The 24,885-nt window shown below is 40.8% G+C and overlaps 1 protein-coding gene across 1 annotated transcript in view; it reads left to right on the top strand.

Moving 5' to 3' along the window:
• Positions 1–227: 227 nt before the first annotated feature.
• Positions 228–24,885, top strand: part of znf385d (zinc finger protein 385D) — a 67,037-nt gene continuing 42,379 nt past the window's right edge. Inside the window, exons 1-2 of the mRNA XM_029450636.1 lie at positions 228–471; positions 7,920–8,062. Coding sequence (XP_029306496.1) covers positions 462–471; positions 7,920–8,062 — 153 coding nt within the window. The 5' untranslated portion in view covers positions 228–461. The remainder of the gene's footprint in view (positions 472–7,919; positions 8,063–24,885) is intronic.

Here is a 24,885-nt window from a genome sequence, read left to right as displayed (position 1 = left end):
CGTAAAACAAAGATGAGACACCCAGAGAGAGAGAGGGAGAGAGAGGCATTTGTGGAGAAGAGGCTGTTGCTGGAAAATGTAGATAGACACCTCGGAGAGAGAAAAGAAAGAAGTGAAGGGATCCAGTGTGCGGAGGGGCCAGAGAGGAGGAGGAGGGGGAAGACAGAGGAGGAGGGGGAGCTAAAGAGGAGGGGAGGGGAGGAGGGGAGGGGACGAGAGAGGCAAGGGAGGACCAGTACGAGGAGAGAGAGAGGCAGATACGGAGGTCCACAGACAGCAACGGCGTGCAGACTGGCCATTGACGCTGCAGTTGGATTGAACACACATGCACAGGCACACACACCCCTGAGGAGTGTATGAGACATGCCCAGGCTGCTTTACATGGACACACACACACACTGGCAGGGCACCAGAAAGGAAATACAGCACATCCCCGAGCCTGAGGAGCTGTGGAGAGCAGCATGTTTTTTGGTGAGTTTATATTTATATGTGTTTACATGCATTATTACATCCTTGTGTGTGTGTCTGCAGATTGGTTCATCTAAATGTGTGTGTTACTTGTTCTGGATATTGAGAGCACGAGCAGAAGAAGCGCTGTTTCCTATTAAAGGAAAAAAACAAGAGTGTGAAGTTACACACCAAGGAGATGTGTTTTATTTCATTACATTTCTTTATGCATGCATGTGCTCACTGCATGTGCTTTATACAGTCAAATGCCAAGTTTAAGTGCATTCTCCCCGTCTCCTAAATGTAAATGAGTTCCAGCCCAGCTGTTACTTGTTCTGGAAACTAAAAGAGATGGACCAGAGAGCCGGTTTCTGTTACAGTGAAGTTGCACACTGAGGGCTCCTAAAACTGTTGAATGTACCTGCTCACCAGGTAACCTGCTCACGTTCCCCCCCAACCCCTCGTCCTGTCCTCGTGTTCATGTTCTCGTTTATTGGACTCAATCCCAGGTGGTTGTGCTGCTGAGAATACAAGCTTTGGATTTCATTGTGGTTGTTTGACCAGCTGACTGTCCGTAGGAAGCTGAATCAGATCAGAGATGGAAGTGTCGAGATCAACGTGATACACTGTAATTGAAATTGAAGGAAGGCCCCTGTCCATTAGTTTTTTTTACGGAGGAGAGTGGAGGAGGCTTAGGAAGACTTAATACGCGAGTGGCTCCTCGTCAAGTGCTCTTCTCACGGCTGGCTTACAGTCACATAGGAGGAATAATTACACAGGGATCCAGAGTTCTGAGGGGGTGATTTGTTAAATGAAAGACTCTTTTTTTATATCCTGGGGATTAAAGTGATCTGAAGTTACAGACTGTGGCTTGTAAAACCAAAAAGGATTTTCTCTTGTTATGCCATACACAGAGGAGAAGAGGGGGGGGGGGGGGGGGGGGGGGGGGGCTGGGAGCTTATAAATGAATAAGCTGTCAGGTGCAGAGACAGCTTTAGCTCTTTGAGATCGACTGTCGATGTCAGTCAGGTGTGCAGCTTCTGGAAGGCAAAGAGGTGATGCGGGTCCGGTTGAATGGATGGGTTTGGAATTTGCCCCCTTTTAACCCACATTCACGAGAAGTGAAAGAGGAGAGGCTTGCCGTCCCTCAACCAAAGAGCGGTTCAGGCATGTTTCTGTGGTTGCCGATGCTTGTGTTTGTCACACAAAAGTATCATGAACAACCCTTATCTCCAGCGCTCAGTGTAAAACAAAACAACAAGAGGAGTAAAGGTCACTGTTTGTGTACAGGATGTGCATCTCTTTAACATTTATGAATCCTTAGTGCACAACGTCATTGCACTGCACGGGGAAAATAGATGGTATCTCTTAAAAGATTAATAACTCTGCTGGTTCAGCAACACTGCGTCGCCGCTACTTAACTGAAACATGTTTTTCCGTTACAGTGATTAATATCAGGCGATATATCATGAGACTCTTGACCTCTTAGAAACAAGACGCCAAACTGCACAAGAATAAATAGATCAGAAGGAAATGCTTCTCTTGTATTAAAAGCTGCATGCATCAAAAGCAGGCAGTAAAATACACGTAACCCAGCAGGATAATAGGTCTTGAGTTGCTGCTGCAATCATACAAGCTATTAGTGTTGTTGAGTCGAGGGCCCGTAGGAAATCTATCCGGTGTGTCTGGCTTTGCGGTCGGTGTTAAGTAGCACGTAAACGTCTTTTTGGTTAACCTCAGATTACAGAGCACATGGGAAGTGATTTTTGGATCTGATTCAGAGACAGCTGTGTTTATTAGCGGGCTACACTGATGACAGCAGCAAGAGCTACAGTATGCTAATCTGGAGGAGACGGAGGCGGCGTGTGTTATGTACCTCGGAGGCAAATGCATGCTGTATGTTACACGCTGGTGAGATTTATGGGAAGAAGACAGAGTTTATCCTGTAAAGGTTAATTGGAAAATCAGTGTAGCTTTAAAGAAAAAGAAAAAAGAATGCTTTAAATTGACCTTTTGTGCTCACTTTGTTCAATTTAATAGGGGTGAAATGATTTTATCCTCCTCGCTTAAAGGGAAGTACTGATCTCAGAGCATGTTAAGGGCCGCCGAATACAATCAGCACACTCCATGAAAACACAAAGGTGTTAATCACATCTGAAACGTCATCAGCATACAAATGACTTTCAGTGAAATTCAGATTTATCTAATAATTGGATTTATGTTTGCTGAGTGAAAAGGAATTATGTGCAAGAGCAAGCTTTTTATTTTGAGGCTCTCTGACGGTGTGGACTCTCAGCCTCTCTGGAAAGATGTTATCGGGCGGAGGAGCAGCCAGGTTCAGGACACTAAAAGGAAGAGGACGGTGGAGGAGAGCGGAACAAGATGATTAATTATTAATGCCAGTCGGCGTCCTCCAGACATCATTTTTACTCTCTCCCTCTCTCAACATAATGCCGCAGGAGTAAAAACGCTTCAGCCCAGATAAGGGAATCTTTTAGGAAGGGCAATGCAGAGGATAGCCAGAGTCTGAAACACGCCCTGATACGATATATACACATCCTGTCCAATGAGCTGCTCGTAATATCTTACACTGTATGTGCTGCATCATTAAACACAGCCTCAAAGAGAATGGATAAACAAAGGCCAGTGGGTAAATAACTTTCATCAATTCTGATCTGATTCAAATATTTCCAGAAGAAGTCAGATCTCATCTCAGTTCTACATCATTACACTTCTGGGGGAAGCAGGGAAAAAATGCATCTCCAAAAGCCCCCGGTTCAGTGTGTGTCAACTGGTTTGTGGTAATTTAATTGAAATTGTGTTTAAGAATATGCAGCCCTAAAGCATGATATCCACTGACATGATAAGGGCTTTAAAGCTGCATTATTTAGTTTAGTTTGGCCACTCTGAAAGAAGATGGAAAACCCACATTTAATACATAAACGTGTGCCTTTATATAAATACATTTGATATGGATAATGTGTTAGAAAACTGTTTTACTCATCCAGCAGACATCGAGCACCGATACCGTTGTCACGTCTCTGGTGATGTGATGAACGTACGTGCAATTCACTTTCCTTCTAGCTCTGATTTTGCGCTTTAGCTGCTAAATGTTCACTAGATAGTCACTGACATTTGGTGCTGGGCAGGGAGCATAGAGTGCATTTTTATTATTCTTTTACTGAAAACAGCCGCCTGTGAACAAAAGAGTAAAGTTGTGGGCAAAAGCTAGTTTGAAGACGTTCCTTCTTACATTATTTCTGCTTCTATGTTGCATATTTTGAAGATAATTTAGATGTAATTAAATGATCGTGCAGCAAATCAAGTATTCCAGCATAGGAATACATGCTGCACACAGAGGAGGTGGGATGTGTGGTTAATAAGCATCCAGCAGCTGATTCTTTCTCAAGCATACTTGCAGGTAAATCATGCTGTGATCAAATCCCATGTCATGATTCATATTTTATTGGAATATCTGGTGTTTGGGCGGTTTCAGATTTGTTGTTTGAGAGCTGAAGACAGAAAGTAATCCCTCTTTACAGCTTTCTGCGTGGCCTAAAATACAACCTTTAAATCGTTCTTTTAACCGGCACGTACTTGCTGTCTTTGGCTGCATGAGAAGCTCATAGTGAGAAATCGTCACTCAGCTGCAAGACTTCATTCACTGCGTAAACGGTGGGCTTCACTGACATAAAACAGGCTTTTCATTCCAATTTTGTATTTCATTTGTTTGGCTCTAACTTGTTTCCGATTACTTTGGTTTTGATCAATAAATGCTCCTGACAGGAAAAAAAACAGAATATAAGACTGAAGACAAAACTGTGAATTCTTCTTTTTTTATTCGGCCTAACTTTCAGACTGCTCAGACAGTCTTCTTGTAGTTCATTTAATGACTGTCGCCTGCTGACTTTTCTCTCTCCCGAGCGACTCTCCATGCAAAGTAGATGGCAGCTTCTGCTGTAGAGATTCAACCCACCTGGGGCCTGCACTCTGACAGTGGCAGTCAAAATGTAGAAGCAGTCGACAGACTCAAGTCAAATATGGACACTTCTAACAAAGTGATAATTACAGTTGCCATCTGTATTTGTCTGCCAGAGCCTGCTGTAACAGGCTTTTTGCTGCTTTAGTGCTGGAGCATCATGGAGTCGGTGTGGCGCTTAAAGGTCAGACTCGGGGTTAAAGTTCAGATTAACAGCAAGGGCTCATTTTCTGCTCTGCCTTATATTTTGCACGTTTGCTGGTGGTGACAGATGATCAGGCTTGAAAGAGGTGAAACATTATCTGCTGCTGCAGGCTGGAATGTGACTTTTAGTTTGGGCTTGTTTGCTAGATTGCAATTGTTACGTATTACCTTTCACAACGGGAGACAAAAGAAAATCAATTTGCCTTATTATACTTCAAACAGGGTGAGGTTTAGGAAGGTATGTGGGGTGAGAAGAGGTTAGATACTGTGTGCAGTGAGGGAAAGTAAGTTAAGGTACTCCAACACTCTATTTCCCTCACTATATTTACTCCACTATATTCATTTGACAGCTATAGTTACTAGTTCCTTTAAAAATGTGGATGTTTAGCCATGCAGCTGCTTGTCTCTATGCATGGCAATGTCAGAAAGTGATGCCTGCAAGTGAGAATTTAGAATAACACTAATGTTTATACAAGTTATCCTTTAAACAGTCAGGGCCTTTTTAAAAAAAGCCTTTTTTGAGCCTGCGGATCGGTGGGTCCACTGCTTTAGTCTAGACTGAAATGTCCCAACAACTATTGGATGGATTGTCCTGAAATCTGGTACATACTGTACATTGATGCCTTTTCATCAAAGTTTTAATTTGTCCAATACTTATGTTGGCAATATGAACAAATACCTGCAAAACTAATGACATTCCCATCAGCCTCAGCTGTACAGTGTGTTTAGTGCTAATTAGTAGCTTCAGTGTCTACACATGATGCGTTCAGGTGCAGTTTTGAGAGTCGGTCACCCACTTTTTGGCAGCGCTCAGAGCCCAACACACAGTCACTGTACTTGCACATTTAAAATGGAAGAAAATAGACTTGAATCATAAGAACCCCCTTGGGGTCGGGTTTAAGTGCGTATAGCATGCGTGAAATGCAGCATGGTTAGAGATTCTTGTTTATTCAAAAAGTATGATAAGCATTTCAAATTGGATGTATTTTCATAGATCAGATATATTCTCACACAATATGAAAAGTAGTTGGAATGGATCTTCTTTGCCCAGCTGTAACACTACAAATGAATGGTAATACACTAGTATTGTACACTAGAATACACAAAAGGTCCCATTCTGCACAAATACAGTACGTCTACATGCAGTATGTACTTTTACTGAGGTAGGATTTTGAATACTTTTTATTGTTTAAATGTAAAGTGTGTTTTATCGCAATTTAATTTTGACCTCGGTAAAGGATCTGAATACATGTTCCAGTAGCGATAGTGTAAATGGAAACAATGTTAAGACTTCATTGTGAAACTACAGAGTAGGACACCTACAGATTCTAGCCGTAGTGACACATCCGATTGGATCCCCTGCTGAGTGATTTCATCTCATCACTCAACAAACCAAACACAACTCTATCAAACAAATTCACATTTCAGTTTGTCAGTCTTCCTCTGGCTGCGGACTATTCCCACACATCAGGCCTGGTGCGTTTGAGCGGCCTGTTTTGACTGTCGGAGCTGTGAGTGGTGGATTTGGCCGGGTGCGAGGTGAGGCGTGCCTGTGGGTTGACGTCAGGCCGGCATGTCGAGAGATGGCATGGTTGGATGATCCCTACAGAACGAAATGCTTTGCTAAAGTTGGGACGAAGACGTGCCTCCACATGAGAGACGGCATGTGTTCTTTTTCCAACAGATGGCAGCGCTCCGGCGACTGGAGGGAGAAGACAGAGTGAGAGAAGGGGGGACAGTCTGTGGTTTTTCCCTTTTCTTCTCGTCTTTATGACTTTTATTTACCCCATACCACTGCCTGGGGACCGAAACGTGGCAAACCTTGTTTTTATTTGTCTCAAGACGGCGGTTTGATACTGTATCTGCCAGCTCTTTAGAGCCATGCTGGCCCAGAGTTCCAATGTTGTTAAATGTGCAACGATAAAAAAAAATCATCCCTCTGGTTCTCATTACAGCTTCGAGAAATGGCTTCTTTAATTCCTAATGTTTTGGAGGGCTGTGAAGCCTTATTTTCTTTCTTTTTTTGTTGATCCTGTAGTGTTAAAATCAGCCCTGTGCTGTTTCCAACTGGTGGTTTATACAGCGCACTGCTGGCGTGGCACTCCCACATGACAATAACAGTGAAGTATTTACTTTTGTTCAGATGTGAGGGCCAAGCCTCCCTGGCCATTGACTCATCTCAGAAGACACACTGTGCTCAGCTATTCGTGGGGACAATTTCTGAATGAGAACATCTGTTTCTGAGAAATTAACGTCATCACAGCATCACATACAATTTATTCTTAAGTGCATAATTTGGGTCTGATCGGTCTTTGAGCCGAAAAAGGTCGTTATCTTAACCTTAGAGTGTACAAATAATAAACTATTAAAAACAACTAAAAGTTAAGGTTCTGCAATCCAAATCATGTCAATGTCTTGTTGCATTGATAATGAAGAGATATTGAAGGAAATTTGATAAACATGTGTTAACTCATTTTAACTATAAATTATTAAGAATAAAGTTAAGAGTTTGTAAAAATAAATAAATAAATAAATAAAACAAAATAATGATAATTTTGTAATCAAATGATACAAAAAATAGCAATAAAAGAATGACTGTCTTATTTATTTATTTGAGCATGGAAATTCATTCTTGACATCGTCTAATCTCAACCCAATGTCCATTAAATTACAACTAGTTATTCTCTTTAAAGCTTTTTAAAATGAAGAGAAAGCTTGTAAGTAGATCTTCAGTTGAGATTATTTTGTCACAAACATTATAAATTGGATAAAAAGCTTGGAAACTCCCAAAACCAGAGTTAGAAAATAAGGTTATGAGGAGTTTGTGATGAAATAATAAAAACCTTGTTATAAAGTGATGAAAAATCTCACTTTTAAATGATCCCTCGAGAAGGTAAGAGATTCAAGGTTTTTCCAGGGTTGAAGCGTTAAAACCATACAAATTGGAGATTTTGGGGATTTCCACGCTACCAGCTGCGGTGCAACCCACTGTAGAAAATCAGGAAAGTTGTTATTTTCTTCCTGGCATTAATTTAATATCAAATCAACTCACACTTTGAGCCTTGGAACTAAAGTAAGGGATGTCTGCTCTCCTTGTTGGCACAGGTGTTAAATACTTAAATAGATGACTACACAGATAAGACGTTACACAGTGCAGAGACACATTGTTGATCCGGACTGAAAACACACTGAAGGTTCACTCAGATGTAAACTGGAAGAATTTGGCTCAGGCTTCTGTCCCTGTTGCCATCTGTAGTTCAATATGTCGCCTTTGCTTTGCCTCCCGCAGGTAACTCATGTCAAAATGGCTTCATGCCCACCCTGATGCGTCCCACCCTGCCCGCCATCCGGACCTCACTGGGCATGAAGCAGTTTCTCCCGTTTCCATTGGATACGTCCACAGCGGTCAGCCTCTTCCCAAGATTCAATGCGGTGAGTCTCCTCTTTATCCTGTGTGTGTTACATGATCTGCTGCAGATATCTTCGGTTCTAAAATATTCATATTTGGAGACAAGCTGTGATCACTGACTCAGAGTTACACACGATAAGCAGCTTTCAGCTTTGAGGCAGCGAGGCCAGATCTTCCTCTCGTTCATGCATCTGTCTTCTATTAAATAAAATATAGTAACCTATGGAACATTTCATTAAAAGTATGCTTTTAAAGCTTTAATTCAAGACATTTGTAATGGTGCTTACACGACTTAAGAGAAGTACATCTTTCTGTGGGAGAAATGTATGCTTTGTTCTGCAAACATTTATTCAATGTGTAGAAATCTCTGACCCTTGCTGTGTATTTCTATTACTAAAAACATAGACTTTCTCTTTTAGTAAAGGAAAAAAGCAGAGACACATTTCTGGAATGTGCAATAATTATATAACTGACTCTCCAGACACATTGCATATTTTGCATATTCAACTCTATCTTGGAGATTTATTGACAGCTCTGTCTTTAGGGTCTAAGACCCAAACTCATTAACTGAGAGTAGGTTATTTCTCTTTGAGGAATGTGGCTGCCGAGTACATCTCATCTCCTTATTAACAAATACATCTGTTATTATTCTAAACTCAACACAGAAACATATTTTACCATAGGAACAGCTGGAAGCCAGTTGGCAAGCTAGTGGTTCAAAACGGTCATTTTAAATGTTCAGTAAGTGCTGATGCTTCACATGTTTAGTGTGTGAGAAACATGTTCCATGTTGCACTAATGTCAGTTTGGAAATCAGCGATTATTTTGATAATTGATTAATTGTAATTTTTCAAGCAAAACATACATTTCTTTGTATGGTGTGGTATTAAACTAATTATTACTGTGTTACTTGGACAAAACAAGATGAAAGATGAAATCACGACGGCCATTTTTCAGTATTTAGTGACCTTTTTACAAACAGTTAATTGATGAATTGAAAAAAGAATCAAATTACTCGATAATGAAAATAATCACAAGTTGCAGCCATCACAATAACAATCCCTCCCCGTTCTATACTCCGATGGTTTTTTAGAATGATTCATTGTTCAGATTAATATATTAAAGGTTTACTATCATTTATCTGTTGTGATGTTGATGTGGTTTTAAGATTTAAAATGATTCATTTAGAGCTCCATTGTTTGTTTGATTTTAAACACAAGACAAAACAAACTCGTTAATCGACCATTTCTCCAAAATGGAGAGCCGGCTGTTAACAGCTATCTGAAATGCAACGGTAGCATGTGGCTACACAGACCTTATTGGATTTGCGATTGGTGAGGCGCTACCTTTTAAATGGAGCACTCACCCGCTGTGCACTTACTGTACCAGGACTCGTGTGTACACTCGCATGGATCTATCGATCCTCTTTTTGAAAGCAGAAAGTAATTATAAGGGAGTATGTGGCCTTGTGCAGCTCGAATCCATGAGGTCATCAAAAACAATACGGTGACTCCTGGAACAAAAGAAAAACTCTGACAAAAGTCTGAAAGGTTTATTTTTCAGTGTCTTACAAGGATACGAGGTTAGCTCAATTTGAAATCGGCTGGAAAGAGAGGTTGAAGTATGGAGCCCAGCTGGATGAGAGTGAGAAAAAAAACCACATAAAAAGGAACGAGAAGAAAAAGTGGGGACATCGCAGAGAAAATCCCAGATAACCCACGGGATAACAGATGTTTCATGAGAGAGTTCAGGAATACTGCGTCCCTTTTCCCATCTAATCTGTTTTTAAAAGACTTGTCTGCGGATAATGAGTAATACACTGGGAAGCCTCCAAGAGGTGGAAAGCTGATACTAGATTAACACAAAGTAATCACCTCTCGCTCTCTGTCGCACAGACAGACAAACACACACACACACACACACACACACACACATCATTCTTCAACCCTTCGCTTTTCTCTCTCTGCTTCTCTGTTTCCTTTCGTGTTGCTTATTTTCTCAAACGTTTCTCCAAGATCCTGATTTATTAATTATTAAAATGTACATACGCTTTCTGCGTACTGCCCCTTTTTTCAGCACTTTCAACACCAGTGTAAGTTTGGTTTCAAGGGTGCAAAAAAGAAGCCTGTTTGCCAGCTAGTAGGTCGGCTCTCTTTACGTGTCACACTGACGGTGGATTCCTGGGTGGGAAAAGATGTTTTACACATTTTATAAACAGAGCTGGAAGAGCTGACAAATCAGTGCCACAGGGGGAAAGGCCTGGATTCAAATTGTTGAGAAAAAGTAAACAAAACCTGGCAGCAAATTGCACTTAGGGAATCTGAAGTATAGTACTGTATAGTGCTAGAGTAAAGGGAAATCCTTAAATCTCCGGGGATTTGTGTTTTGCTTTCAGATCAGTTGAAGAAGGTAAGAAATGAGGACAAATAGAAGAAAATAAGGCAAGAAAGAAAGAAAGTAAAGTGAAGGTTAAAGGAAATCGAAACGGATAGAAAGAGAGGGAAGAAAATATGAAAGAAAGGATAAAGAAATGATATTTTATGAGTTTATTTCATGTATTGACTTAAGAGGAGTACATCTTTATATATCATATATCAACAACATATGGGCAATGTGGCTTCAGTCAAGCAGTTTATTAGAAGATGCCTATCTCTGATTATAACTGCGTACAGAAACCAAACAGCTGTTCGATTGACTGCAGCAGATTTTGTGATTTACAGCTGAAGCTGAAACTAGTTTCCATCTGAACTCCCACTGACAGCACACTTTTCATATCTGCTTGAGATGAGGTCAGATGTGCTTATGTGCCTCCTGGGCTCAATAAACATTTACACTCTCTTATTAAAGAAAACATGAAATAATCCTATAGATGATGACAGTTCTTCCATTAACGCAGTAACAACACACTTCATCCCGGGAACACTCGCATTATTGGATGTATTTTTCACATGTGGTAGAAAAGAAAACAGAAAATAGTGGAAGCGTGTGCGTGTGCGTGTGCGTGTGCGTGTGCGTGTGCGTGTCCTCACCTGCATGAAATGGACTTAATACCAAAGTCTCTTGTTGAACTTTTGTGCAATCTTGTCCTGGATTTAGTGACTGACACATTCAGGAAGTCTTTTGCCGGAGGGAGAGAAAGGATGTTATATTATGAAACTTCTGTCCCTCTCTCGGCCCCGGCGGGCCTCTTAATTCAAGGAAATGTAACAGAAAAATGTGGTTTCAAGACATAAAAAGACTCCTTCATGCATGTAACTACATGTGCTCAGAGACCTACAGGGGTAACAAGGTCTTTCAGGAGGCTCCAGTTAGAAAGGAGCTTTCAGACAAACAAGTTGATGTTGTAGTTCATAAAAGAGAAGAAGATTACAGTGCTGTCTTGTAGTGGTCATGTTTTTATTACCAGGTGTGGAGCAGTTTATGAGCTTCTTTATATCCACTTCTGTTGTCTTCAGGCCTAATACAAGAGCCCTGTTTTTTGATGATATAAACTAGAATCAAGTATCCATCCATCTGCAGGCAAACCCGTCTCTTCCCCATACAACTAAACTGCATTCTCAATTACGTATCGGAGGGAAATGTTTTAAACAAGAGGTTAATGTTGTAATTTGAAACGAAACAAACCAAAAACGCAACAAAACTACTTGGATATGTTGAGGCAACAAAAGTACTTGGTTAGATTTAGAAAAACATCATGGTTTAATGTTAAAATAAGTACAATTATGGTTTGCTAAGATTTAAGTTAAGGACGTAAAATTAAACAAGTCGATCCCTTCCATCTTTATACATATTTGTGAACAAAACATTTCCCTCTATTTGACAAGTGTGTGTAGTTGTGTTGTATGGGAACGTCTTTTATTTTGCTAGATTGAATTCAAAAAGTATTCAGGCACCTTCACTATCTTCACATTTTGTTATGTTGTAGCCTTATGCTGAACTTGTTTATCTACACTCAATAGATTTTCTTCTACAGATGTATTAAAAAGAAAAAACAGAAATATCACATTGACATAAGTTTTCAGACCCTTTCCTTATTTAAGGCAGCGATTGTAGCCTCGAGTCTCAGCTGGTCTCCTGAGCGCTCTGGACAAGGTCTTCATGAAAGATATCTCTGCACTGCGCTTCGTTGGGCTTTCCCTCAACCCTGACAAATACCTCCCCAGCAGGATGCTGCCACCACCATGCTTCACCGTTGGGATGGTATTGCGGTTCCTGGTCTCCTCTAGCCATGACGCTTAGAATTGAGGACAAACAACCAAACAATTCAATCTTGTTTGTCACAGCAAGATTGAATCCTTTGGGTGCTTGGGAGTCTGGTCCCCTCTCTTACAGAAGTCATTCTCCTGCGTTAGCTCAGATCTACCAGGAGTCCTGATTCTACCAAACTTCCATCATTTAAGAATGATGGAGGCCTCTGTGCTTATGGGAACGTTCAATGCAGCCTTCTTCAGATCTGTGCCTCAACACAAGTCTCTGAACTATTCAGACAGATCCTCTGACCTCATGGTTTGTTTTTGCTGTGATGTGCATTGCCTCCTGTGAGACGTTCTATAGACAAGTATAAGTGCCTTTCCAAATCAAGTCACAGGTGTCCTCCAATCAAGGTGTAGAAACATCTCAAAGTTGATCGAGAGGCATCTAAGCTAAACTTCAAATGTCAGAGCAAATTGTCTGAATACTTGTGTCAATGTGTTATTTTTGTAAAGAAAATAATTATATTTTGCAATCATTTCTAAAATCCTGTTTTCGCTGTGAATCAAGTGAAGTGGGTCAACAATTTGTGCACTCAAAATAATCACGTGCACAAATGACTGATGTTGCTCTTGAAAATATTATGTTGTGTGCACACATTAATAATTTACGTGCATGAATTAAGTAGTATTGTTAAGATTTTGGCATAAATTGTAAATGGACTGCATTTATATAGCACTTTGCTATTTCACTCAAAGTGAGGTGTCAAAGATAACACACTGTCCACATACATATCTCCATCAAAACAATCATATTACAAATTAGATTGTCCAATACCTGACAATTATCAATCTCTCAGCTGCATTTCTGGACAACTAACTATATTATGGTGTATATCAAAAAATTATATTGTGGAGAATTGAATCTATATTTACAACCTAGTTGGCAGTCAGTGGCCTTATTATAATTTTTAACAGCTCCTTGGCTCCTGTAGAGAAATATTTCAGTGAAACGTCTGGATGGAAGTAATCAAAACATGTCTGGTACAATTAGAATTTCCGGGCTTTATCCAACATAACATTCCTCATCTGTTATCATACCATCAAGGAAGAGATTCAGTGTTTGGTTTGTTTCTTTTTGGAGCCAGATTTTGGGTTTACAGCAGATAAAATGAAGCAGAAAAACAACACTGAACAACTTCAGTTCAGTGTCTCATCCTGTGATGAGCAATTTAATCCTGCAGCTGAGCTGAAATCATGGAACTTCAAAATCAGAGTGACAAGTAACAGAGTAAGGCTGCCCTCAGACAGCATTTTTTGCATTTAATTATTATTTTTTTGGCTCAGTAACAACCAAAATGAGTCATCTTGACTCAAACCATGAACTGTATGGTATCCTAATATTTAACAGCTTACCCGAAAGTACCGCACTAATTTAGCTCCAGGCCTGCTGTTTTCTGTTCATCTTGGTAACTACGGTTGGTTAAGTCTTATAGCTCCGGGTATCACCACAGAAGGCCCACCTCTCAATTCATCTGATATGACAATAGGGAAAAGCACAGATGATATTTGGCCAACACAACTCTTTACTCTCATTGAAAACAACTATAAAAAACGACATCAAACTGCTGAGACTTGCTCTGTCTGCTCAGGGCCTAACACCCTAAACACACTGCATGTGTCACAACGTGTTGCTGTTGACCTGTTTTGAAACTCAATGTGTTGAGGATGGCACATAGTTACTTTACAGCAAAGAGGCCATTTCAGGGTAAAAGAAACAGAAAGAGGGCTTTGAAGAACTTTTGGGATTGCTCTGCAACTTTCAATTGATTCAATCGTGGAGGAGTTATTGAAATTGCCATCTCGAAAGAAATGGAGCAAACCAGAGAATAAAAAGTGGGGGGGGGGGGGGGGGGAGGAGGGAGAACTCAACAGGAATGGGTGAGTTTTGGAGTGTAATGAAACAGAAAAGTGAAAGGGGGAAAAGTAGTTTTCAGTGTAACAGAGTGTGTGTGTGTGTGTGTGTGTGTGTGTGTGTGTGTGTGTGTGGCTGGGTTCTCTTTCTCTGGCCCTGAAAATAAGATCTATCTTGCCCGGAGCCTACATTTGTCTTGGAGAAACAATACAAACTCCATTTCCCCCTGCAGAGTAATCAGGAATGTGATTTATCGATTCTGCGCGCAGATCTGCACACTGGGAAATTGCTTTGTAGTCCTGCAGCAGCAATGACACACAGGCCTCTGTCTGCACCCACGACAACATCACAGTCCATTTCAATGTGTACCCACGCTCGCTAAGTCAATGTTAGCATCAATGGCTGTAATGTGCTCTTCGACAAAGCACATAACAGAGTGAAGTCAGAGGAATTCAGGGAAGTGTAAGTAAATATCCCATTTGTTTTTCAATGGCTGATGTTAGGTGAAAGATGGAGCACTTCCAAGAATCACATCTCCGATGTGTTTACTGTAGGTCGGGTGTCGGGCTCATCGACGGCTGTTTGTAGGTGAGACTACAAACAAGCTGAGGCTCTTCTGTATTGTAGTATTTAGAAATAGCACCAACACCAAATTGACGAAGAAACTGACGAAAAAGTGTTCCTCACACATGTAAGATGCACTCATCAATATATTTATATTAACAATGATTGTAATGACAATGTGTCATGTGATAATTGTTTCCTCTAGTGATGACTCTGCTAATTCTCTATTTTAGCATCTTTCAGCTCATTGTCTTGGTTTTACAGCCCTCAACCTTTCTATTTGGGTTTACTCACTGTTGTCTTTAACACAATTTGTTTAATGACTTGACCTTTTTAATAGCAGCTAAAAAGTCAAATATTCCCATTCCAACTGAAGGCTAATGTTGCTATTGTTCAGCTGGATGTGTGAATAGGTTGTTGCTAACACATTAGCCATTTTGAATGAATTAAAACTGAGTCAATAATGTAATTTCAATGTTAATATGTCTTACAATAAAGTCATACAAATCTCTGTAATCTAATCTCACCCTGTGTATTATCACATTATCGAGGATAATCCTATTCTCTTTTGTTGGATATCATTAAAGGAAAATCTTCAAAAAGGGGTTTACGATGCTAAAGGTACTTCCAGAACCAGCAGCTCCTCCTTTTATTTATCCTTTTTATCATTTTTTATTGTTGACTTTTAAATGACGAATGAACGCTAAAAATCGTGCTCTGCATGAAGATAAAGTGAAAAGAACATAGGATGAGTCAGGGCTGTTTTGAAAACTCATTTGATTTACAGATGTCCCATAAACATCTAATGGACTCAATAAATTGTGTTCCTGGGGGAAGCGTGCAAGCCCACAAAACGGCGGGGACTGATCAAAGCTAGAGAGCGAGCGGGACCACCATGGTGCCAGCCGCCTTCCCTCCAGCGAGTCACACCTGCTGGAGTGGAGTGGAGTGCATATCTGTCTAATGCTCAGCGCAGCAGTCCTTATCATTTAGCTCGTGCTCTGGGGCTTTTTAACCCCCTGAACCGAGTGGAAGGTTTATGTTGACGGAGCTCGTCTTGATGTGTTCTCCCACGATAATATTTCACTCTCCCTGGATAGCTGCCAGCTCACCGCTCTCTCTCCAGTGGAATGCAAAGATAATAGTGGGGAGCTCAAGATGATTTTTTATGGAAGAGCTTAGAGCCAGCTTCCCAGGCAAAGCCGAGCCGGTGCTACAGTCCAGCGTCTCCTCCTTGTCTCAGTGACCTACTGGTACGGTACACCGCAGTCAAGCTAACAACTCCCAAAGCTCCTCTGGGGGTTTAAATTCCATGAAATGTCAAGCACAGTGCGATAACTGATGAACACAGGGGTTTGAATTGAAAGACAGTGATGTATATTTGTTTCCCTCGTGTGTTTTAGTGCACATCAGAGGTTTGGATGTAGAAGAGGAATGGAAGACAGAAGCAATCTGTTTTTGCTTATTTGCCATGTGCTTGGGGTTCTTTGAGGCGATAACAAAAATATGCAAGCATTAAATGCCCATCTGGTCATCTTAAAACAGGGAAACTACGTGATTTAAAAAGAAAAAGCAATAATTTCTGCAGCCGTCAAAACAGCAGCTTTAGAGTTTAGTTTGTGAGATATTTGTGGTCACAGAAAGGGACTTCAGTAGATTTCTGTAAACAACCGTTAAAGCAATGGACGGGGCTGACATGTACACAGTATGGGGTTCATAGAAACTGTCACCTCTAGTTAATTTGAAACTGAACTGCTGGCAAATGAGCACCACACAAAAGCAAGAGTTTGTTAAAAAATAAAAAAGCTGACCACAAATGTTTAACACATTATCACGATGCTGACAAAGCCCGGTTCAGGGTCACATTTTGGGGCCAATTGTGCAATCTCAGTATGTCCAACCTCCCTGCAGTAAGGATGCAATTAAAATAGATTATATTACATAACATTCCTCTAGATTACATTATGCAGTCCAGGCCATAGTGGACACTTTATGGTCAGATGTATATCATGCAATTTGTGTTTTGTTATAAAAGAAAAACAAACCGAAACGAGCTCGGCACACACAAGCTTAGCACACTAATTCATACCGAACAAAACACTCACAAGCGTGAGAGTGCAGAGGCAGAAAGAACGGGCGAACTCTTCAAATGAGAGTGAAAGCAGTGCCCTTGATTTTGCAGAAGGTTTTGCATGGTTCACATCTAATTGCTTTAGATCACAGGAACAAGGTTGATACAACCTGTGATAAAAAGGCTGTTAGTCAACATTGCTTTCCTTAAAAGGTTCAATAGGTTAAAAGGTTGGGAGCTATAGGATATTACAGTTGGGTTGAATTTAGATGTTTATAAGAAGAGTAGTGGCTTCATTCTTCTTCTCTCTCATGTGAACAGCCGGTCCCACTGGAGGCCAGAGTCTGATGATGCTCTGCCATAAAAGTTGTGGTTTGTCTTTGCCCATTGAGGCTCAACTCAGCCAGAGATTGTTTGTGCCTCCGAGAAATGTTTGTATCATTGAAACTATAACAATGCGCATATTGCAAACACATGACAACCGACTACTATTACCCTTAAAGACAGCTGTGTGAGTTTCCCAGAGTTGAACAACATCCGTCTCAGACATCCGTTCCTCAGTAATCTCCTCCTCCTGTGTGCGTGTGTCAGGGTCGGCCTCGCGCTGTGCCGTGCTTCACTGTGAAAACAAAAACCAAGCAGTGCAAGCAGTTTCCACCTGCAACGCAATTGTTCCCATAATGAAAAGCACACCGGTCCCAGAAGGAGAATTCAACGGTGTCTTTGTTTGTACGGAAATAAGGTTGACCTGGGGCTTTACGAGAGTGACATACTGTCAGGACTAAATCACAGTCACAGTCGTATGGGGTCTTCGGACACACCCTGTGTGTTTTCAGCGATACTTCTGTAAATCTTTCTCATGTGTATTTTTCTCATGAGCAGCATTTAGCATTTTGATCTCGTATAAATGCGTCCCCCTGTGTGCTCAGAGAACTCAAACGAGGGTCGACCGTAAATCATTTCTGCTGCAAAGCCCCCATGAGAAGGTGGAAGCTGCCTTGGAGTTGAAGAAACTGGCCTTAAAGTCAATGTTTTGGATTCCTTGCAGTGCCTGGGAAAATCTATGTGGAGAAAAATGCCAAAACTGTCATTGTGTTGCAGTTTAAAGAGCACACACAAGCAGAAGGGAAGGCCCCTAAATGGAGCTCATGAGTGCAAGTCCTCTAAAAGGTAATAGTGCAAGGCTTCACTGGAGCAGATAATATGCGTAAATATGTATAACTGAATAAATGAGAAGCCGGGAGTGTTGAAAAGGACCGTGCTTACTCAGCAAACTTTTCCTGCATTATGTGAAGCTAAAGAATACCAACATCAATGAAAGCAGGATTAGAAACTTGATGCCCTGCAGGGTCTGTGAGGAAAGTTACAGGGGATACGTTGTATTGTTAAGATCCAGTGTCTGCAGGTGGCTCATGCATTTTTCTATCCAAAGGCATTGATTTTTGGAAATCCAATAGATGGCCATACTCCTCAGGGCTCCTCTCTCATTACCACAGTATCAGCCTTGTTTGATATTCATGGTGGAATATTATGAGAAGATAAATCATTTAATCTTGGTTTTTATTGAACCCTGTCATGAGTGAGACACTCTCCTCCATCCTGTGGGTGTAGCTGGAGCACTTTGATAGAATGATAGATTAGAAATTAGTCTGTGAGGGAATTTAGCAAAAACACGATCGAACTCCATCCGCTTGAGTATAACTGCACAGAGCCTGATTTACATTGCACTTTTTTTAGAAGTTTGTTATGGAATATGCTAAAAGATTGTCATATTTTTAAGCAAATGTACCTTATCAAAAACAAAAATATTACTGGCCCATAATGACTGTACTTTGTCTTCATGAAGATCATTTTTCCAATCTTTGTTTTGCTGCCGACTTTTATGCTCTGCTGTTACTGTTTTTGTCAAAGCATGTCAGAGAGATCACCTGTCAATCAAAATGTGGGCGGGGCTGTAACAGCTTCTTCCTGGGATTTCCTGTTAAGGTTTGGATTACTGTAGGTGGTGCTCTTTCCTTTTTTATGTACGGCTACAATCTAAAAGATCCATACTGAAGTTATATTTTACTCCTCACATGGATGTCCGCATGTCATCACTACTAAATCCGCACATTTGCAGATGACTCAGTGGTGTTCGTCTGAAAAAATCGTCTGAAAAAATGTATTCCCTCTTATGGAGGAGGACGAATGTATTCAAAAGCCCCGTCTTCAAGTGAAGTCAAGCATTTTGTGCTTTGGTCTTAGTCCAATATGCTTTGAGGCAGAACAGGCTGCATGTAGTCCACTGCAGTATAAAATATGACTAGTTTGGCTTCCAAACTGGTGTTCATGAAGGTCACTGTTTGACAACAAATTGTAAAACAACAAAATAAACTGATTGGCCACAAAGATAAGCCTAATAGTCCTTTAATTAGATCACAGTATAATGAATGTTTACAACAGTCTACATGAAAGCATTGCAGCCAGTTTTAGCACCATCAGCTGACAGTTATAACACTATGCTGGTGCTGAATGGAGTGTGATGCTTTAAGGTTATAGGAGGGCCTGGTGCAGAGGGGGGTGTTACATTGTTATCTTTCATCTCAGCTGGACGGGTACAGACTGTGAGGCTGCTAAATGCCTTGAGGGAGCTCTACTAGTTCAATATTTCATCCTGATAGGGCCCGGTAGTGTGAGTGGGGTCAGCGGTGAAGAGCAATGGGAAAATCCAGAGGGAACATTCATACCTGGTGAAAAACACCATGTCTGTGAGAGCACTCGTGCAAAGAGAGCAGAGGGAGAAGGGAAGGGAGCGCAAACAAAAAGGGTCAGGGTTACAGAAAGATTGGAGAAAGACATCGAAAGGAGGAGACAAACAAGAAGTGGTGTTTGGAGCGGGAAGAAGGCTGAGTGTTGGAGGGTGGAGAACATATTCATAGAGATGTACAAACAAAAAAGAAAGACAGTGAAAGCAAATAGAGTGCACGGTTCGACCTTCCTCATAATAAAACATTCATTTGGTCCATGCAGCACCTTTCTTTCTATGTGTCTCTTCATCTCATTCCTTACTAAGCAATCTGACTTTAAAAAAAATAATGAGACGTGTTCATATGATCTATTTTACATTGTTCCTATCTCCTCATTATTCTGTGTTAACTAATTGGACAGTAACAACACATTTTACCAAAAGTGTAAATGCACTTACCTCGCGCAAGAGAGATTTCTCAGTCTGAGTAGCCTCCACCAGAAGGAAATGCAGATAAACAAGTTTAATAATCCAGTGGAAACAGACTTTTTCCCCCCCAAAGTTTGAGGAAGATCTAATGGATCTTTAGTAACTCAGTTAAGTCCGATAAGATATGAAAGGAGGGCTTGAAGACAGAAAGACGATTTTATGAATTTCATTCAAAGCACAGTGTGGATTTTCCTATCCAGTGAAGCGCCTAACAAAGAAATCGCTCTCTTTGCCTTCCTGTCTATCACTCTTTCAGTCCTTATGTGTCTGTTAGAGTCATTACATCCATTACTGCACGTAATTGCACACTTTAGAATATGTTTTCCTGATAAATATAGCGTTGAGTATGGAGATGAAAAGTGTAAAAAGAAAAGTATGTTCCACTGCATTTGAATTGTTTCACTAACACAATTATTTGTTAATGTTATAATTCGTTTGATAACCTTTTCACTACATTTTGTCAGGTTTAGGGCTCCATATAATACTGGCTTTCATGTTTTAACTCTGGTTTTTTACTTTTGAAACCTCACAGCCGGACTCATTGCTACACTTTCTACCCGATAAATTCATCGGCTCAATATTTTGTGGGCCGCTCCCCGCTCATCTTCCGCCTGTATCGTAGTGTTCAGTGTTTTTTTGTGCAAACACCTGGAAGTCTGTTCTTGCTCATTATAAGCCAATGAAATCCCCCCCCCTCAGATTTGACTTGCTAATTCCCGAAGTCCTTCCCTGTGCGGCGACAATCTACGACATCGGCTGATAATGAACTAACGGACTGGGTCAGGCGGCGGAGGTAATTGGGAGACACATAGGGAGGAGGATTACATTTGACAGGTCATTCATCCCACTTTAGTTAATAGTAAGCGAGGCTGACTGCTGTGAATAGAGCATTTAGACCTCACCAGTGGAGCCCTCATTGACCGCTCATTCTCTCCTTCTATACAGTATGTATTTTAATAGATAAGAATGTATATTTTACATACCGTGTTGCTTTTACATAATAGACTCCTCAGCACCTGTGGAGCATGTGAAGAGAACACCCAGTATAAACACTACATGCCTCAGTCATACACTTATTTCAAATAAAGACTGTAAATTGTATATAATAGTTCAAAACAAAGGCATCTGTTGGACAGGTATGTGCTATCCAGTGGTGTTCCACATTTACCATGATTGGTGTGGCATTCACTTTTGCCAGACATCATTATTAAGTCTCCAAATGTGTCCCTGCTGCAATTAAATTCACTATTATTTTTAAAATAGTGTATGTGCAGCCCGTTTTAGCTTTTGTTTGGGCTCATTATTTTCTGGTTTTGGCTTTTCTGGTTTTCAACAGATTGATTTGAAAGCTAAATTAGCAGCTGATTCACTCTTCTCGCTCTCTGTTAATTGAAGCACATTCTGAGTTGTGGTTGAACGTATTCTTATACAGTTTGCATGACGTTATTATTTTGTTGTTTCTCGTGCGTTTTGTTTACGTGCGTTATAAAATAATTATAGTGCGTTACTCTTCGTAGGTATAAGTACGAACAGTGTATGGGAACAGCCTGCGTGATGACATCGTTTACTGTAAATCATGTGAGCAATGCTTTACTGCAGCAGAAAGAAACTTTGTGTGTGCATAAAATCTAGACTTCAAAAAGGACAGCATTGCCCCCTTCTTAAAACACCTAAAACGACATGTGTTTATACCCTTACGGTCGTATAAGTACTGAGTGTTGTTTATTCAACCTCTTTTGAGATACTGTAGGTGGGTAGTCGGTCTATGAAGTGTGAGAATTCGATACCAGAGGATGTTGTTTTACGTCCCGTCTCCGACCTGCAGTCAACATTTGTTTCTTTTAACCACGACGACCATCTTTAATTTTAAAATGCTTTTACGGCAGCAGTTTGGTTCATTCTATCCTAGTTCGCGTTCACACTGACTTGGCAGTTTTGGTTATTGTTCATCGTCAGGATATCATCAGGACTGACTGCAGTTCATGCTGCAATTAAATTCTTTTAATGTGTATATTTATGCTGGTGTCACAAAGAGCTCACGAAAAAAGAACTGATTATAAACATTATTAATATTATTAAACTGCAAATTGACCGCACGCTGTGAATAATATGAACGAGGAGTCTCGTACAGCAATAATCGGCAGGGTATTACTGCGGGATCGCTATGTCACGCACTTTTTTAATGAAGTTAATGAACTGGAGTAGACGGAGTAGGATGCAAACACAGCAGACTGAGTTTGACTGATTGATTAAAAATCCCTAAACCGACAGCTTTCACACTAACCGGGTTAAACCAACCAGGGTTTGTTTTTTGAGAAGAAATATAGTATTAAACATGGAGGTGATGTATCCAAAAACATTGTCCAGTCATTTTTGGAATAATATGGACCTTTTAAATGTGAGAACTTGTTTCTATTTATATCTAAAAGACGAGTATTGCTTTCAGTTGTGTTCACAGAGAGCACGTTCACCTCCATGATATTCTGTTGTATTATTTGTTTGACCAAATAAATTATGTATATACATTCACATGCATAATGAAAAGGTTTGAGCTATACTGTTGATGGAAAACCACCATTTTGTGTGTTGGTTATTAGATGATTAACCAAATACACTGTTTTTTTTACTGACAAACAAACATAATAGCATCAATAATTAATAACTTAAGAGATTGTTATTGCTTGGTGAAAAGCAGGTTGTGTCATATTTCTCTTCTTTGGTAGAAAACATTCTGTTTACTGTGGATTGAGACTTTTTGTAAAGAGCACATATGGTGCTTTTACAAACTCACATCACATAATAGAAAACACACCTCATACATGACGCAGGATAATTAACACGTTCATGCTGTAGGGCAGGGAAAGTGTGACATACTGCTCCTTCAAAGAGATTGTAATCTCCCGGGGAAAGTGCTCAGACAGATGAATTAAACCAAAATGTCAAGTAATTGATTATTCGATCCTTTGTTGTGTATTTTAACGGCAGCTTGTTTGTATCACACCAACTCCTTCTGCCACACACACACACTGAGACCAGGGACGGTTGGCACACGAAGCCTTGTGCGACCAAAACAGATAGAACTCACTGTGTGTTTTCGTCCTTTTTATCAGTCGTCAGCTGGTCTCGACCGCCATCTCAGCTGATCACTGTCTCGTCCTGTCACATTATCTGGCAGCACTGAGTGGGGAAGGGCGTCAGCGGCTCTGCTGTGCTGAACTTTGAGACGGACAGGCCTTCTGCGGGCTGTCAGATAGTATCCACTAAATGACCTGCTTATTCTCCCTCGGTGTCGACACGCTGCCGACATTTCGTCTGACATAGACACATCAGTGCGAATCAAAGACAGACAGATGAATGAAAGGAGACACCCACAGACAGAGATCAGGGAGAAAGAAAGAATCGATTTACTTACATTGTTACGGTACCTGAATCTTGATACAAATTCTCAGAAGGCCAATAAATCAAAAGAACAATGAAAATGTAATACTTTATTCATCTGCAAGCTTTAAAATGTGCGTTTGGATTTAACTTAATGGTAAAATGTGTCCAAAACTTTGTAAATGATACAAACAAATCTTAGGAAACTAGATGTACTCTAAGAAGAACAGTAAACATATCAACAAGAATTACAAAAAAAGCAATTTAAAGCTGGATTGTACATTTACATTAAAATAAATAAGCTAAGGCACACATTACTGGCTGTCTTTGACCCTGTGTGTAAGATCCTAAACCCTCCATGTTTACCTGAAATAGCTTTTTCGACAATGTTAAAGATGTTTACGTGAGTACAAGACCTGTTCAAAGCACTGCAAACATTTCTTTTTTCTTTAATTGCAGAATGGTTGTGTTCGCCATCTGCTCTCTGATCGTCTGCGTCGGCTTTACGGTTACCTCAGCCTTAGGCGAGAGGCTGTTTCAAGGCAGACAGCTCATCAGGATGATTGACAAGTGTTAGTGCTGGAACTCAACCAACTGACAAAAAATTGCATATTAGAGCTTCAGGAAGTGATTTGAAAGATGACACTGAATTTGCCGTGCACTGTACACTGCTGCAGGCTTGAAAATGGGCATGTGTGATATGCTTTGGCGTGTGTGTGGGTGTTTGTACTGTGTGTTTGCGCGTGCATTACATGTGTGTGCCGCGGTACATTTGCTCTGGCGACATTTCCGTCTCTGGCAGGCGTGGCCCATATGGAGTGTGTGGCTCAGTGGGTGGGTGATGTGAGCAGGGGCTCATGTCCCTGGCACTGCAGCTGCTCTCTGCAGACGAGGCCTGAACATCATGTTTCAGTGTAGGGATAGAATAAAATGCTACATGACAGCGGGATTTCTTAAAAAGACACTTGGAAAAGATGCACAGGAGGTGGTGGAATGTCGGCGCCCAATTGTGGGTAAATTAGCAACACCGCCAAGAATAGCACAGTGGATAAAAAATTCAGACAGATCCATTTTTTACCCAATGATTAATGATATCGCCACGTCCTTAAATCTTTCCTGATCACTGTGCAGGATTGTGCCATTTCTTGTGGCGTCGTCACCACAGATTTATTTCACAGCATTTGCGCCAGCGTGAAGGAGAAATAACATGTTTCTAGCCCAGTGCGTGTTTCTAGTAAGAGGTCATCCATTCTCTTGTGGCCCAGATGTTTTTAACTAGCGTTAGCTTTCCAGAGCATTCCCAGCAGGCTGCAGTGCGTCTGGTTCTCTGCTGTAGTGTTTTCCCCTTGCCAGCGAGCCTCGCCAACTCCATGTGTCATCCTCTTCTCCCTTCTCAAAAACTTGGGTGAGATTTACAGTACAAAGGCAGACTGTTGCATAACACTTTCTTTCTCTCCAGTTTAGCAACAGAGTTTGTCAGGTCAAAGGCAGAGGAGAGTCCCTGCTCTGGTAAC

The sequence above is a fragment of the Cottoperca gobio genome, chromosome 16, assembly GCF_900634415.1.
Source record: "Cottoperca gobio chromosome 16, fCotGob3.1, whole genome shotgun sequence".
In the NCBI taxonomy this organism is placed as follows: Eukaryota; Metazoa; Chordata; class Actinopteri; order Perciformes; family Bovichtidae; genus Cottoperca; species Cottoperca gobio.
Note: the sequence above shows the minus strand (reverse complement) of the source record. Positions and strands in the feature narration are given on the sequence as shown.